General features: G+C 42.4%; 1 protein-coding gene across 1 annotated transcript in view; it reads left to right on the forward strand.

Annotated features, from left to right (window-relative positions):
* The window catches only part of HBP1 (HMG-box transcription factor 1), a 68,269-nt gene that overhangs the window by 7,724 nt on the left and 43,235 nt on the right, over positions 1-17,310 (forward strand). The window contains exons 2-5 of the mRNA XM_082254391.1: positions 6,505-6,685; positions 12,619-12,847; positions 14,197-14,326; positions 16,674-16,785. Coding sequence (XP_082110517.1) covers positions 6,505-6,685; positions 12,619-12,847; positions 14,197-14,326; positions 16,674-16,785 — 652 coding nt within the window. The remainder of the gene's footprint in view (positions 1-6,504; positions 6,686-12,618; positions 12,848-14,196; positions 14,327-16,673; positions 16,786-17,310) is intronic.

The following is a 17,310-nucleotide window of genomic DNA, read 5'->3' on the forward strand; positions in this document are numbered from 1 at the left end:
CCCAGGCATGGTTCAGCTCCTTGGGCCAGTTTGTGTAGTGCAATGGTCTCCAAACTGCAGCCTGGGGGCCAGATTCGCATCTTTGCTTGTCTTTTTCCAGCCCATTGGGCACTATTCCTCCCACTGATGCCAGGACACTTTCTACACCCACTGACCACAGTCTGGCCCCCATTAAGGACAGTAAACTGGCCCTTTGTTTAGAAAGTTTGGAGACCCCTGGTGTAGTGTGTGTGTTCTGAACCACTCCCAGGATCACTTGCAGTGCCCTGGACTTTTGAAGATGTGGTCCCAGGTGGGGTTCACCTAAGGTCCGGTACTATTTGCTTTTAAGTATGAGTGTAAACTCTGCCAGAGTCCAGAACTCTCCATAGAGGACAGTGTATTGAAGCACGGATCACTGTCTGGTTAGCAGAGCTCTCTGCCTGCTCTCAGTCTTCGGTAGAATGTATACTGAGTTGCACATGCGCAGTTTAGTTTACATGATGGCACAGTGCCTGTGGGCTAGGATGACTGAACTAGTCTAATGCCTAGTACACATGATGAGAAAATTGGAGCATAAATACAGCTTTAACAATGTCATCGTTGGTACGCAACTTTCAACAGTTCATGCGAAATTATCCGAAGGGAGAAGTAAAGATTTTTCTTGGACCATACCAGAACAAGCGATTTTTCATTTAATCAATACAGTATTTGTCCGTAAAAAATCGAGTGACCAAGACCACGCATGCTGGATACATTACAATGCAAGACAACACATTAGATCATGAGAAGTTGTATTCTGTCTTACGAGTTTTCATAACTCTAGTAACCTATTTGTTTTCAACATGAGACTAGCATGCAAAAATACAGATGATCATGCATCCGATATTCTCATCGTGCAAATGAGGCTTGGTGTTAAGTCAGATTTTTTTTTTTTTAATTAAAATAACAAACATACTTAGATGGTATAGCACAGAGTGGGCCCTGATTCTCTTCTGGGGTCCCCGGTGGCGATCTTGGCTCCTCCTCTTATGTCCACCATAGGCAGCTGCTTGCTATGAGGAGAATGTAGTCTGCACGCTCCCGACCTGTGTCTATGAAGCCGCGCTCCATAGACTTACACAGCGGGACGTAAATCCCGCCCCCCCCCCCACTTCCTCTTCACTGCATTTTATTGACAGCCAATGGCTCCTGCTGCTTCCCGAATGCTGTGTGAAGTGGAAGTAAGGGGAGAATAGATGCAGCCATGCACAGCGTCGATCTCTTCTCCCCTCTTACTCGTCGCACAGGGTGGGGGTGGGGGGGGGGGGGGGTCACAGGAAAATTTAAACCATTTTTACCTTCATGCAAACAATGCATTAAGGTAAAAAATATTTTCAGGTTTAGTAACCCTACCTGACAATACTGCTGTCCAATGGTGTCTGCTTTACTACTTCATCCAGAATGCAGGCACCCTAATGTTTCAAGCACTTTTGAACCCGAAAGCATCATTTGCTGTATTGCAGCTTACCAACTCTTAAATGTGATGACTACATTGTTTGTTTGTTTTTTTTTTTCTTAGGCTTTCTTTCCTTTATTTTAATTTGGTGATCTGGCCAGGAAGTCTGCTGTTTTTTAAAGAACAAGCTGTCTTGCAGAGTGCATCAGTTACAGTGATGAGACAAACCATTTAAAGTAGAACTATACTTAACCGGCTTGCTGGGCGTGTGGATGGGACGGAGCAGACCCCCCCCCCCCCCTTTCCACTTCTCTATCTTTCTCTTCCTCCCCCCTCTCTTTTTCCTTTCCTTCCTCCTTCTCCTCCCTCTCTCTTACCTCATTTTTTCCCCTCTCTTTCATCTTTCCCTCCTTTAGGACATTATAATTGCCCTATCCCTCATATTAAGTTATAAAATACCACTAGGTGTGCTCCAAACAAAGGGTGGGGGCTGGTCTGGAGGTCATCCCCATTCTGGAGTGAGGGATCTGGTGGGCCCCCTTACCGGCCAAATGTTAGATGCCAGCGGGGATTCCTACCTCCCTCCGCCTGGATGGGTGGCACTGGACTACCTCCCACACAAAATCCTGTATACAACAATACTGCACGTGAATGACAAAGCACTGAAAACAAATGACAAACGGGACAAACGGGCCCAGGTTGCACTATGTGTTTATGCTTTGTGATCTTCTGTCTTACACTAGGTTGTTATCCGAACTGTGTAACCGGACTTTCTGTCGCTATCTTACAACTAATTTGTTTTATTGTTGTCACTTATTTTTTCATGGCATACCTTTTTTAAATAAAGAATTAAAAAAAAAAAAAAAAAAAAAAAAGTAGAACTATAGGCAATTTTTTCCTATTTTGGACAGAGTAAGGGAGGGTTATAACCCCTGTCAGATTTTATTTTCACATTTGTGTCCCATTGTGGAGATTTTCCTTCACTTCCTGTCCCAAAGCCAAACGGGAAGTGAGAGGAAATCCCAGCAAATTAACGGAATTCTTTGGACCCCCCAGGTCACCAGAACTAGTGTCCCCATTGGAAGATTTCTCCTCTATTCCTTTTCTGGGGACAACCCAAAATTTGGGATTTTCTTTTACTTTCAATGATGGTAAAAAAGACAAATGGAGAGAATTATTCTTCCTAATGGGGGCACAGACCGCAATAAAAACTGCCAGGTGGTCTAATCCCTCTGCACTCTATCCAAAACTAAAGAAAAGTTTTGCCTTTAGTTATACTTTTTAAACTAACAGATTTTGAAAGATGACATTGATTAGCTTTTAGTTATGTAAAACTTTCATCTTAATAGGAAAAATAAAAACACGAACTGATTATAAAGTGTGAACTGGAGTTTGGCTTTATTTTGTTAGTTTATTTAAATCTGCTAGTCCATCGAACGCTCCCACCCTCACAGACTGACAGTGCAGCTGCCCATAGGTTCCCCTGTGCTTATTTATCCAGAGTTGGGGCACTCGAATACAGGAAGCTGGATCACTAAGTGAAAACGGAGAGGAAAAAAGCCTAAAAGAAAATGAATGCAGCCACCACACCTAATGATTGGTAAGCTGCAATTACATAGGGGAAAGGTAGGCAGCTGGTTTAAGCAAGTAAAATCACTTAGCAATATATTTAAAACATTGCTGATTTTTATTTTTATATGAATGGAAGATGCAACAAAGTGTTATCCCAATGTGGCAGCAAAAGTGGAAATACATTTTAAGAGTAAACGTAGCTATTATTTTTTAACACAAGAGGGCAGTATTGTCTAAGAAATGCTTAATTTATTATTCAATTGCTGTAGTTTACATTTTTTTGAGGACCAATTCAAAATGAAGCAAAGTACCTGAAATTAAATACTCTCTTCCAGCCTAGTTTGTGTCTGAAATAAAATATTAGCTGTTATGTTTGCACCCAGAGGCCTATATGGATGTTTAGTCAGAAATGACTATTGTATTCTATATTCTTAATAAGATTTGTGGGTGAATATCAATTTTCTGTTAGTACCTGAGTTCACTTTTTTTGTGGATAGTCATGGCAGGTACTGTATAGCTCTTTGTCTTTTAAAGTGTAACTAAATGCAAAACATTTAGTTTTGCGTAGAGTGCAGAGGGATTAGAACACCTGTCGGCTTTTGCCTGCCCCCATTAGGGAGATTCACCCTCTCTATTTGCCCTGTTTACTGTTATCTTTCAAAGTGAAATTTAGAGAATCCCAAATGTTGGGTTGACATCAGAACAGTAATACATGGGAAATCGTCCAATGAGGACGCTAGTTCTGGTGGCACACTGGGATTCCCTTACTTTGAAAGGATTTCCTATCACTTCCTGCTTTGGCTATGGGACAGGAAGTGAAGGGAAATCTCCCCAATGGGACACAGATGGGGAACAAAAACAGGCAGGTTAGGGGGGCCGTTTGCATTTAGTTACCCTCTAATTCCCTAGTTGTATATTGGGCATGTGGTATGTATGCATCTGTATTTTCAGAAAATGGTTTTACAAATGGATATATACTATCTATATTTCTCTTTATAGGGATGGGTAATAATACTAATGTTGTAGTTTTTTTTTTTTTAACTGATCTGTGCTAATTTGTCAACGTTGCCATCTTTATAGTGATGGCAAAGTATAACTGGCAGCTACTGTACGGTCTATAGTTCCCTGTATAGATTGTTTCCTTTAAAACAACCTCTGAAGAATGTAGAAGCACATCCAGTCTGCCGTGTTAATATGGGGAACTCTGATAGGACCTTCTGACATGCAACATTTCTTCAATCTGACTCTAAATGATCTCTGATGTCTTTAGCCTTTTTTAGGAACATTAGTCTGTAAGTTGATTTGGAGGGAGGAACTGATTGGCTGGTTCTGGGTTTTTTTTTTTTTTTCAAAAATGGAGTAGTACAAGCATACAGTGCCTTGCGAAAGTATTCGGCCCCCTTGAACTTTTCGACCTTTTGCCACATTTCAGGCTTCAAACATAAAGATCTAAAACTGTAATTTTTTGTGAAGAATCAACAAGTGCGACACAAAGTTCAAGGGGGCTGAATACTTTCGCAAGGCACTGTATGTAAAAGTCATTTGACAGTTGAGTACTTCATATCCAAAGTAGGTACAGCATTTAGGTAACAAAGTACAGGCATACTAATACAAAATGCATATTCAGCAGTACAAATCTGTACAGTGGAGATAGTGTTAAGGGTCATACAGAGCTTTGAGGTAACAGGCTTCGGTACCCAACCAAAAAGTGTAAATGGGAAAACCACCTAATTAAACTTTGATGAACCTGGAGTAGAGTCAGACTGGCCATAGATTGTGATTTTTTTTCTTTCCTGCAACCCAAAGAAAGTCACTCAATTCCACCATCAAAACAGTCAGTGTTGATCAGGGAATTCCTCCCACAGAGCTATTGTAATCTCCTGGCGGGAGGGAGTGGGGAGCCTTCTCTGTCGGGAGAAAACAATAAAAATATTGCTGGCAATAATCACATGCTAGAAATCTGACATGCTGGTTGTACCCAAGCCGCTTGATTGATCGACTTGGTTACAATTAGCCTGTCCAAAGATGGTTCGAATCTCAGCCTTTCTCTGCTGAACCAGTGAACCGGCCAAGATTTGAACCATCTATGGCCGGGTTAAGGGAAATGAGGGAGAAGCATTGGGGGGGGGGGGGGGGGGGAGATAGCAAATGCGGGGTGAGGTTAGGTCTTATCCTATCCGAATAATCGGGGACAATCAAAAATGAGAGGTCACCTTAAGTTGTGTATGGGTGCAGTCTTTGCAGAGAGGAGAACCAGTAACAGTATATAGCAGTTGATAGTCTCTGACCTTCAGACAATTCAACCCCCCCCCCCCCCACAGGGTCTGTGTTTACTTTGGAGGACCTCAGGGATAGACTAAGGCAGGCCATAGACAATTCGAATTTCGTTCGAAAATCGTAAATGGCAGTGTTATCGAACGATTTTCGTATCGTTAGTGTGGTATGTAAAACGTTCGATTTTCGTACGACAGCAAAAATTCACATATCCAACATGTTGGTTTTTTTTGCGAAAATCAGCCAAATTTCGTATCATTAGTGGGGGAGTTGTATGATTTCGCCTAACAAAACACAGAACAGTAGGGAGTGTGTCTGGTAGAGATGTGGTTAAAAGGCACAAAAAATAGTGTTTTGTCGTACGATTTTCGGCTCACATTGATGGTACACTCGATGATGTGCACGAGTGCCGCTTTCGTTTATCGAACGATAAATCGTACGAAATTCGAATAGTCTATGGCCTGCTTAAGTTGATGACGAAACGCGTTACAGCGTGACCACGTGGTTACTAGGACAGTCAACGGCATGCATCTCAACCTGGGAATCATCGCATCCAGCATCTTCTTTTTTTTTTTTTTTTTCTCCATTAAATTTTTATTGAAAAAACTTTACAATACAGCAAAATAATACAAACAGGTATAAAATGACAGGTACCAAATACAATTGCAGTCAGGGCATGACTCGTACAGTCAAGTAACATCGGTGCTGTAGGTACAAAAGTACCAATAATAGCAATGTTAGACAAGTGCATCCAGCATCTTCTGAGGGACGGTGAGCGCTATAAACGCTGGTTGATTGGAGACCTGTTGTTTACATTCTTTTTTGTGCTTAAGGCGTATTTTATTCTGTGATCTGGTGAGTTTCTATATCCATGGGGAGCGGTATTCCACGAGGTGTGGTGATGAGATTCATGAACTACTGTGAACAAGTATGCGGAGTCTGTGTGAAAGTACCTTGTACTTGGACGTGTATCAGTAAAGGAGAAATTGCTTCATTCAAGCCTCCTGTGGTGTGCGGTGACTTTCTCTTCTAGTCTGCAACCCGTGGTTGCAGGAAAGAAATTCAGTCTATGGACTGCCTTATACCAGACATAAAAAATGCCTATTCTAGCCAGTGTGTGCCTGATCCCTAATAAAACCTAGTTGTATACTAGCTGCACTTGCTAAAATCTATCAAAGCTATTGATGTATTGTTTTTTTCTCTTTTCATGGAATGTTTTTTTTTTTTTTTTTTTTTTCTAGTATAAATGCTATAATATGGTGTGGGAAGTGAAGACAAAGGATATGTCCAACACCGTGCAGAAAGTCCAGTTAGTTATGGACAAAAGACCTACAATAACTGAATCTGTGGAGATGCTGAAGTGTGATGAACGTCTCCCATCTTCTCCAGGATACGAGTCGTCTGATGATCACATGGAACTTGGTATGGATTGTGCTTTTATAAGTCATGTATACTAAGACATACAAAGAATAATGGAAAATAATTAAGGCCTCCTGCACATAAATATTAATACCAATGTCCCCATTGGTGATAGTAAAATACAGTAGCAATGAGAGCTTGTTAAGATGAAGAAATTTAGGAAATGTGTGCTCTAACTTTATTAAAAATATGAAACCTGTAAAAAAAAAAAATAAATAAAATTGGGTTTTTCGGTGCTGCTCTCTGTGCGATATACAACAAATGTAATATGTCATATCAAAGAAATTAATTAAAATATGTGGAAAGTGCAGCATATGTGCAAAACATGCATGTGCTGGATGAGGTAAACAGTTTTGTGCAACATATGGAAAACTTGGGTGCAAATATTACTAAAGTGCATGTGCTAATTACAAGTGCCCAAACGATGTGCACCAAAAAATTATAGGTGAAACGTAAACGAATCCAATCTGATCCGTATTAAAAAAAAGAACAGTCCATAAATCTCAGTTGGTCCACAATCTCCAGCTCTTCTTGCTGGTCCTTATGGTGATATCGATAAGCAATATTGTGGCCAAAAGATTGTGCAACCACATGCAGTAAGCCCGGTGTCTCCACTCGTGCTCTGTCTGCTTTTGCACTCACCAGAAGTCTCTCTCCCTTCATCAGGGGGGTATCCAGCCTTTACCGCTACACCCGGCTGTATGCCTCTGGCAACCTCTCCTTCCAGTTCCCATCGGTGTCAGTAGTACATGGAAATAGCAAGATTAAACCCCATAGTGTGAATTTGTATAAAAGGTTTTATTTAGAAATCACAGTATTTTACTTTAAGTCAAAACAGTCTGCTCGTGTAAAATCGGGAAGTCTGGCACAGAATGTGCTCCACAGACCCGAACCAGAAGTGGCGCAATGATGGGCTCCGCCCTATGTGTTTCATCACTCTGACGTCATCAGGGGCGGTGCCATCTTGCTCCACTCACCAGTTTTTCTATAGGTAAGGTATCCTTGCAACCCCAGGTCACATGTTCTGGGCCATTTTAAATAGTTAAGGGATACATACCCGAGCCATTATCTCCTGGCAGTATTCAAAATTGATTCTAGTGGTCCATTAACATGAAATTTACATGCCTTATACACACAATGCTCCAGCTCTTCATCACACTGCTGCCTTAAGCTCCGTACACACGTACTGATCGTCGGCCGAACGATCGGCTGTCTTTTGTCCAGGGCTGTCGTGTCTGTTGAAAACTGCAAAAGACTGCACACAAATTTTGTCGGCCAACAACAGCCGACTGCAGAAGTGATGTCATGTGATGGTTAACTTTCCTTGTCTTTTTTCTTTTCTGAGCATGCCCAGTCTTGCAAATCTGCTGTCTGTCGGCCGAATTCTGTACTGACTGGCGAACAATCGGCCGTTCTGGTGTTGGCCAACAAAAATTTTAATGCCTGCACGACAGATTCTGTTCGGCCGAAAATGCGCTGTCGGCTGTTGGAAATATCATACTAACAAGCCGACAATCGGCCGATCGTTCGGCGGCCGAATATTTACAGCCGACAATCGCTACGTGTGTACGGGGCTTTACACAGACTCATCATTGGATCTCCCCTCTTTTCCAGCAATGTGCTCAATCTCTGTGCTCCCTCCCACACTCTGTGATTAGCGCTACCATTGGAAGTCTCCTCCTCCTTCACCTCCCGCTCTCCGCTCTACTCCCAGCGCCTCCTGAGTTTATAGGAGCTGGAACTACAGAGGAGGCATCAAGTATTAATGCGCTGACAGTATTGACCAAATGCTAATGCAATTTCAGAAGAAGAATAAAGGCAGTTCCTGTATTTCTCTTGGGAAAGGTTTTCTTTTTTTTTTTCGTGACCAGTATGATTTTAATGAGATTTTCTGAGGGGATTTGGCCTAGCTGGAGATAAAATTGGCACCCAACCCGCACTAAACTCGCACAGAAACATTTTTTTTAATCTGATCAGAATCACGCCACATAGATGTAAATGGCTTTCATAGCAAACAATGTTTTTTCAGATGACATGCGACTCGGATCAGATCGAATCCACATAGTTTGCATCAGTGTGAAACAGAACTTAAGTGTATGTCTCTGCATCGTAACTACATGTTCAATACAACTCTGCGTGATATTTTCCCCATGTTTTTGCCTTTTTTAAAGAGGTTCTAAACCTCCCAAAAAAAAAAAAATGTAAAAAAATAAAAACCTGAAAGGCAAAGGCATGATGAGCTATTGTGCATCTCATACTAGCTCATTATGAATTACTTGCCTTAAAATGAAGCCCCTGCAGCGCCGCCCACCCAACACTTACAGGGCCGACATGTTAACCAGTCTTCCTTCCGGGTTCGCATCCTCTTGCCATCTGATTGGCCGAAGCCGCAATGTCACTCCCGCACATGCGCACAGGAGCCGCCGCACAGGGCTCTGAAAGAACGTCACGGGCGGCCGTTCATTCAGAGCGCATGCGCAGTGATGTCACTGGCTGCATGCAAAGTAAATACAGTAAAACCTTGGTTTGAGAGTAACTTGGTTTGAGAGCGCTTTGAAAGACAAGCAAATTTTTAAAATAAATTTTGACTTTATATACAAGCGATGTCTTGATATACAAGTAGCGTCATGTATAAAAAAGGAGAGGCACCTCTAAGTGTAGCAATATGGTTACATTTAATGAAGGTTCAACATTTAGCAACTCACATGGTTGATGATTAAAACAGGCACATCTAAGTATGCAGGCATCTGGGGTAAAGCTGTCCACATAGACCATCCTCTGCACAGCCATCTTCATCATCCCTTCCCCGCTGCACTCCACGAGTGATTCAAAGCCTTACTTTCAGATCACTCTACTGCAGGCTATTCTTCCCGGTCACAATTGCAGACTGACAGTGGTGTGAGCCGGTGGTTCAGAAGATGGTCAGCTTTACCCCGGATGCCTGCATACTTAGATGTGCCTATTTTAATCATCAACCATGTGAGTTTCTAAATGTTGAACCTTCATTAAATGTAACCATATTGCTACACTTAGAGGCGCCTCTCATCTCTTATATTCTGTATCTCTGCTAGATTTTGCTTCTAATCCCCTTGGGAAGGCTGCATATTGTGGACGGACATTTTATGGTTACACAACCTATCACATTGCTATAATCTTTGTATATAGACTATAAACTGAAGGACTTGTGGAACAAATCATCTGAGTTTCCATTATTTCTTATGGGGAAATTCGCTTTGATATGAGTGCTTTGGATTACAAGCATGTTTCCAGAACGAATTATGCTCGCAATCCAAGGTTTTACTGTATCTCCTAAACGGTACATGTTTAGGAGAGATTTACAGTACCTATAGCTAAGCCTTATCATATGCTTACCTATAGGTACAAGTTACAGAGGAAACTTTACTTTCTCTTTAAAAAATGTGGCAAATACAGAAAAATACCAGATGGTCTGTTAGAAATCCTGGGTGCTCCCATCTTCCTGTAGTGAGCTGACAACACTGCCTCTGCTGCATTTATAAGGAGATGAGAGGTGCCCTGTTGTGCAGCAGGAAAGTAGTGGGCAGGGCTGACAGTGATGATAGGAATTTCATTGCAGCAGAGAGAAGGTGTTGTCAGTTCAAACAAGAAGTTAGATGCACTCCAGGTTTTCTGGCAGATCAATGGGTATTTTTCAGTAATTTGTAGGAAACATGGGGAAATGTACATGTACTACTTTTTTTTTTTTTACACATCAGTGGGTAGGTAGCATTGGAGTTTTTTAATGTCTCTCAAACCAACCAAGTTTTTTTTTTTTTTTTTTTTTTTTTAAAAACCAAATCCTGTTCCTATTTCGTTCATTGATGGACACAGCTCCTGATGTTCATGACCATTGTGTTATACTGCCCCCTACAGGGGTAGGACACTAGGCAGAAAAATAATCTGGCTTTCTGGCTATGTCCATGGGCATTCCCAGGGGGGGGTTATCCTCTCTCCTCTCCCCTGGTTCCTGGTATGGTGAGTAGCTGTCCCCCCTGGAGAGTTTTCGCTATTGTCCCCCGGCAAGGTTCTTTCCTTCCAACTTGTCCCCAGACAGCTTGCAGGGTCTGTTTTGGGCGATACAAGACCTGCTACTTCAAGGGGTGATTGTCCCGGTTCTGACTTCGGAACGTTTTCACGGTTTTTACTCAAACCTGTTTACAGTTCCTAGGAAGGAAGGCAAGGTGCATCCAATACTGGACCTCAAGGCGCTGAACTGCTTTGTGTAGGTGCAGAAGTTTAGGAAAGAGTTCAGCCGTAGGAGAGGAGCATTATCAGTTTGTGGCATCAGCCTCTGGTCTCACCTCTGCTCCTCGGGTCTTCACAAAAATGTTAGCCCCAGTGTTAGCAATGTTATGCCAAAGGGGGATCGCGGTACTGGGCTACTTGGACAACCTCCTTCTGTGATCGGAGTCTCCTACTGCTCTGATGGAAAACCTGGAAATCGCCATACAAACTCTGAGGGAGTTCTGCTGGATTCTGAATTTTCATAAGTCTGCTCTGGTTCCGTTCATAAAGCTGGACAATCTGGGTCTGACTCTGGACCAGAGTGCTCCTTCCTCTGGACAAACTCCAGACATTGCAGACCGCAATTTGTCTCCGGCTGTCCACGGGTGCTGGGCCTGATGGTGTCTACCTTCGAGGCAGTTCTGTTTGCACAGTTTCATATGAGGTCCCTGCAAAGGGAGATTCTGGCCAAATGGGACAAGACTCTGTGGTCTCTGGACAATCAGATCCGGACGAGCCGGGGAACGAATAAGTCGCTGATATGGTGGCTTCGCTCTCCAGTGCTTTGAGTGGGCAAATCCTTCCTCCCTTTGTATTGGACAGTGGTCAGCACAGATGCCAGCCTGTCCAGCTGGGGAGGCGTCCTCTGCAAAAATTCTGCTCGGGATCTGGACACTGGAAAAGTCTTGGAACTCCGAGTAATCAGACTGTGCCTGGACCATTGGACGGATTGTCTTCAGGGATGTCCAGTGTTCATTCTATCAGACAATGCCACAGCCATGGCTTATGTCAAGTCACCAAGGGGGCACAAAAAGTGTCCTGGCAGCTCTGGAGGTAGCCGGCGTTCTAAGGTGGACAGAACGGTTTGTTCAAGCCCTCTCCGCCATACATATTCCCGGGGTGGAAAACTGGCAGGCGGATTACCTCAGTCAGCAGGCGTTGGACCAAGGGGAGTGGTCCTTTCATCCAGAGGTGTTTCATCAGTTGTGTTTCCACATACGATGGTAGATCTTCCTAGAGGACGTACATTGTGTGGTGTGAGTCTTTTTCGGTGGCTCAGATTTTGACCTTCCTTCAACGGGGGGTTGAACAGAAATTGGCCTTTGGTACCATTAGGGCCAGATGTTGGCTTTGGCGGTCTTCTTTCAACGACCCTTTTGCCACACACTCCCTGGTGCGTACCGGTGGTCATGAAGATTAGGAGCTGTCCGTCAATGAACATCAGAGAAAAAGATTTTACGGTAGGTCAAAAATCCAATTTTTTTCAGTTTGACCTATAGTTTTGAATGTGTTGTGCATTGTTTAGTAATGTTTTATCATAGTACCTGCTATAGTCAAAACATACTGAAAGTTATAAAATGTTCCATTATATACTGTATCTTCTGATAGTTTAGAGTTGATTTACTAAAACTGGAGAGTGCTAAATTTAGTGCAGCTCTGCATATACAGTAAACCAATTTGCTTCCAGTTTTTTGTCAAAGCCTAATTGAACAAGCTGAAGTTAGAAGCTGATTGGCTACCATGCAGAGCTACACCAGATTTTGCACTCTAGGTTTTAGTAAATGAACCCTTTTCATGTTCCTCCATGCACAGATTTGTAAAGTTGTCTTAGAATTTATTGCACAGCATAATCTGTGTAGGTTTGGGGGATGCTGAGTGTGTGTTTTTAATTTGTTTGGGGTCCTCTCTTTCAGATGATCTTCCCGAGTTGCAAGCTGTTCAGACTGACTCCACATCTGAGGTGTTTCACCTTGATGCTAGTGTGTCACATCAGGAATATTCAGTGCCTTCTTGGAACCAGAATACCTCAGATATGTCGGAAAGTGCCTACTCATGTGACCGTGGGACAAACTGGCTGACTGAGCTGGCAAACATTGCCACAAGTCCACAGAGTCCTTTAATGCAATGTTCATTTTACAACAGGTATGGCTTGTCTGTCTGCCCTTCTTAAGCTCCTTGGGGCTTGACAGTGGGATTTTGGAGATTATCTTTGTGACCTTACTGCTCTTTGAACTGTGAGGGAGCATCATTATTACACTGCTGAAGTCCACCTTGTGTTTTGCATGAAACTAAATCTCCCATCACAAGCAATAAATTTGGGTTAGAGTCTGAATACACTATACAGCCTGTAGAATATTCTTTAGCTCTGCCAACAAGTATGTAGTGCAAGGGTCTGTCTGATTGGATACAAATTTGGTTGGGTAGGTTCTCCAAATTACATAGATTTGGTAGGTTTGATTGTATGGGCAAACTTTAACGGGATTCTAAAGGCTCAAGGTTTTTTTGTTGTTTTTTTTAACCAAATGCAATCTTCTGGGTGCGGTTCCTCCCACCCCCAGCCACTCATACTTACCTGAGCCCCATCTCAATCTAGTGATGTGCATGAGGGCAGTGGCTCCACTCTCACAGATGCCATTGGCTCCTGTCAACAACAACCAGTGAACCAATGAGGAGAGCGCAGGGGCTGGGTGAAGCCATGCTCTGTGTGTATGACTTGCTACTGGGGGGGCGGAGTGCAGGACTGCCAGCGGGGATCCAAAAAAGAGGCTCTGTGGTGCTCTTTGCAAAACCATTGCACAGAGCATGAGAGTATAACATTTAAAAAAAAAATGATTTCCTTTTAGAATCACTTTGTGTGTGTAGACTGTCTACCATATCACTTTGTGATATGAATAACTGGTAACAGTAGGTCTACTCATGTTATACTTTGTAATGGGCTCTTTCCATTAGTTTGCTTTCTTACTTTGAGCCTGGCACAGGGCATTTTGGCAAAAACACAAGTAGTTGGCTTGGTCAGCACCCATGTCCCTGACTTTCAACCAGTTCCTAACTTTTAATGATATGGTTAGGAAATCTAACCCTTTAAAAGGTAACTCCCCAACATTTAACGGTTATCTTAATTCTAAAAATTGATCCCTATCCCTCCTTCACCCTTGAAACTCCTGACTCGCCTAAATTGCTAACCCCCTGAAAGCTTGTACTTAAATGGTGCTGAATCCATGCAGTGACAAGTCAAGGGAGTAAAGCAACATGGAATTGATGGTGTTCTTCATGCCGAAAAGGATTTATTGTTCTCACTGCTCTCTAGCTGAATTAGAGCTATATTTTGGGTTCTGCCTTCTTTCTAGTACAAGCCTTAACCATCAATTTATATGCATTTCATGTATGTTCCATTACCTGAAGTGATAGAGCAATATACAGTAGGGTCCTGATGAAATCTACATAACTTGTGACATGGCTGGTTCATTTCTTTTTTTTTTTTTTCTATATAGATCATCACCTGTTCACATAATAGCTACCAGCAAAAGTTTACATTCCTATGCCCGCCCTCCACCAGAGTCCCCAAATGAGTCCGATCTATCGAAATGTGATTGGAAAGAGACCTCAGTCAGACATGAGCGAGTGAGTTTCTATTTCTTAAGCTTTATGAAAAATGACGATGTACTAAGATCAAACTGGCTTTTTTGTGTTAGAGATCTTATATTGTACCTCATAAAAGGGGAGATTCTTGAGATTTCACATTTTTTTGCTCTACAGAAGCCCTTTAATTACTTTGAACTGCATTGAACCTTTCTACTTGTGAGCGATTGAAATCCCAATTCATCCATAGAGCAGATCAGGATTGTAAAAAACTTGTATGTGTGTAATGCTAGCCCAATGCCTGGGTCAGACCAGTGTGCTCTACCTTGGAAGGAGGCCTTTTGTTTCACAGAGAAACTGAACGTCACAACAGAGGTGATGAAGAAGAGCTGGTCATCGATCTGGTCCTAGGAATGAATAGTTTGCACACCACTTGCTGTATTGCCATTAATTACCAGTGCAGAAATATTAAACTAGTAAAATGGATCTCTGCAGGGTCTCTGGGTTTTGGACTTTTATTTTGTTTCTGCCTATTACAATTCATAATGTAAATAAACATTTGCTTTCGGGAAATCTATGGCTTCATGTACACTAGCAGCTCCTAAACTTGAACTTAGGAGCTTTTGGCTTTTTTGCCAAAGCTCCTAAACTCAACTCCATAAAAGCCTATGTGTCAATGTACACATAGACTTTAGCAGCGTTTAAGATCTCCTGCGGTTATGGGAGCTTCAACCTCCCTCAACCTGTCTCCTGAACGCAAAAGAATCTCCTTTACGATTGGAAAGTTTTGATCACGGCAAAATCGCGGTGCGATTTTTGCCACGTTTTGTGTTTTCCAATGACTGCGGCAGTTGTAAATGTAGTGTACATGAAGCCTACGGCCCCTTTCACACAATCCGGTCCATCAGCGGACTCCATTTATCTCAGCGGGGGATCGATCCACCGATCCCCTGCTGAGCAGGCGGATGCCAGCTGTGTCTCCGCTCTGTGTGCAGAGACACAGCTGTCAGGTCCCGCTGTTCTCCATGGGGGAATCGGATAGGAACGGATCGTCTCTCTGTTCTCATCCGATCTGCTGGACAGATGGAATATAGGGTTTCCGTCTGTCCAGATTTGACGGATCGGATGTCAGCGGACATGTCTCCCCTGACATCCGATGCCACATAGAGATACATGGGGCATCCAGTCAGATCCGCCAAAAAAAATGACAGGCGAATCTGAACGGTCTGCCTGTGTGAAAGGGGCCTTAAAATAATTTAATTTGAGTCATGTGTAGTGCAAAAAAAATAAACCCTTTCCAAAGCATTAGTTGTGTTTTGGGTGAAAGATGACAGGTGCAGCATGTGGGTAAAACATACTACAGTTTTGTAGGAAAATAGTATTGAGAGGATAAATAGCGGGTTCATTTTTGAACTGTGACTATGGTCACTGATTGCAGGACTGCTGCAGAGAGAACACCAGTGTAGATGATGAACTGGGAACCTGCACTGCTTTCCAAAAATGTAGAGCCATCCCACAGAAAGCACCAGTTTAACTGGGAAAACATATACTTGTTGACTGAATGGAGAGATTTCCAATTTGTAATCCATCATGAATCTATCTATCAGTACTCTATGGCTGACTGTAGAGTCTTCCAGGATTTCAAATATTCACCATGAATCTTCCATCAGCTGTTGATAGTAGTAAACCTTCCAAATGAACAAAGGCCAGCAGAACTGAAAAATAAAATCCATTCTCCTGGGGACACTAGCAAAATAGGAGGTATGTAGGTAGTGGGTGGGGTTTTGGCTAACCAAGCTTTGTTGCGAGTGTCCCATACTCCTGTAGGCAGCAGTATAATCAAACAGTCCAATAAATCCTTTGTCCCACACCAGGATGTTTATTTAGACACTAGAAAAGCCTGGGGCTTGTTTTAGATTGGCTTCAGCTTGTATTAGAGTAGTGTGAACAGCAAGCCTTGACAAATACTTTACAGATCTTTTAGCAAGCTTTATTAAAATACCATTCAACTCCAGTTTGGCAATCAAAGCTCCGATTTAGGATCTGTATTTCCACTTTCTGCAAGCTGCTAACAGGCTTCCTGCAAGCTTCAAGAAGTGCTGAAGCCTGCTAGCAGCTTGTTCTGAAGTGGCAATCAGCACTCACAATCTATGTTTAACATTTACAAACTGTAGATGAATGGTACTCTAAAAGCTTCAACAAAGCTTGCTGGAAGCTCTGGAAATGCTTTATCAAACCTTGCTGTTCACTCTGCTCTTATACAAAATGAAGCCGGTGTGAAACAAGCCTGAGTCATACGATTCAGCTGTTGTAACCCAGACTAATTGTGCAGAATTGGCACTTTACTCAAATTTTGTTCATATTCTGTTTTGTGTTGTGTTCATTTCAGGCAAATAGTGAATCGGAGTCTGGCATTTTCTGCATGTCGTCATTTTCTGATGATGATGATTTAGGATGGTGCCATTCTTGGCCACATACCATTTGGCACTGTTTTTTGAAGGGTAATCAACACGCTATTTATTTATTTTATACATTACAGGTACTTGTATAGCTTCTTTAATTTATGCAGCGATTTACATATACTATATATTGTACATTCACATCAGTCCCTGCCCTCAGGGAGCTTACAATCTAAGGTCCCTAACTCGCATTCATTCACATACTAGGGCTAAGTTAGACTGGAGCCAATTAACCTACCAAAAGTGTGGGAGGAAAGCAGAGAAAGTACCCGGAGGAAACCCACGCAGGCACAGAGAAGCACTATCCTTTGGTTTAAAAAAAAAATAAATTAAAGCCTCAAGATTACATGTTTTGTTTAATGTAGGACAGCACCTGGTAACCTCATGAAATGCCATGAGCAGCACCTGGTAACCTCATGAGATGCAATGAGCAAAGTAGTTACTGATATTTCTAAAATGCATGACGTATGTTTGATTCCATTGAGGAACATTATATAACTTTAGTGTACATATGTAAATGTTACATTTCCGATGGAAAGCTTCCTTTAAACACTAGATGGTGCTCCA

Source organism: Pelophylax lessonae (assembly GCF_965119305.1).
Source record: "Pelophylax lessonae genome assembly, chromosome: 4".
NCBI classification, from domain to species: domain Eukaryota; kingdom Metazoa; phylum Chordata; class Amphibia; order Anura; family Ranidae; genus Pelophylax; species Pelophylax lessonae.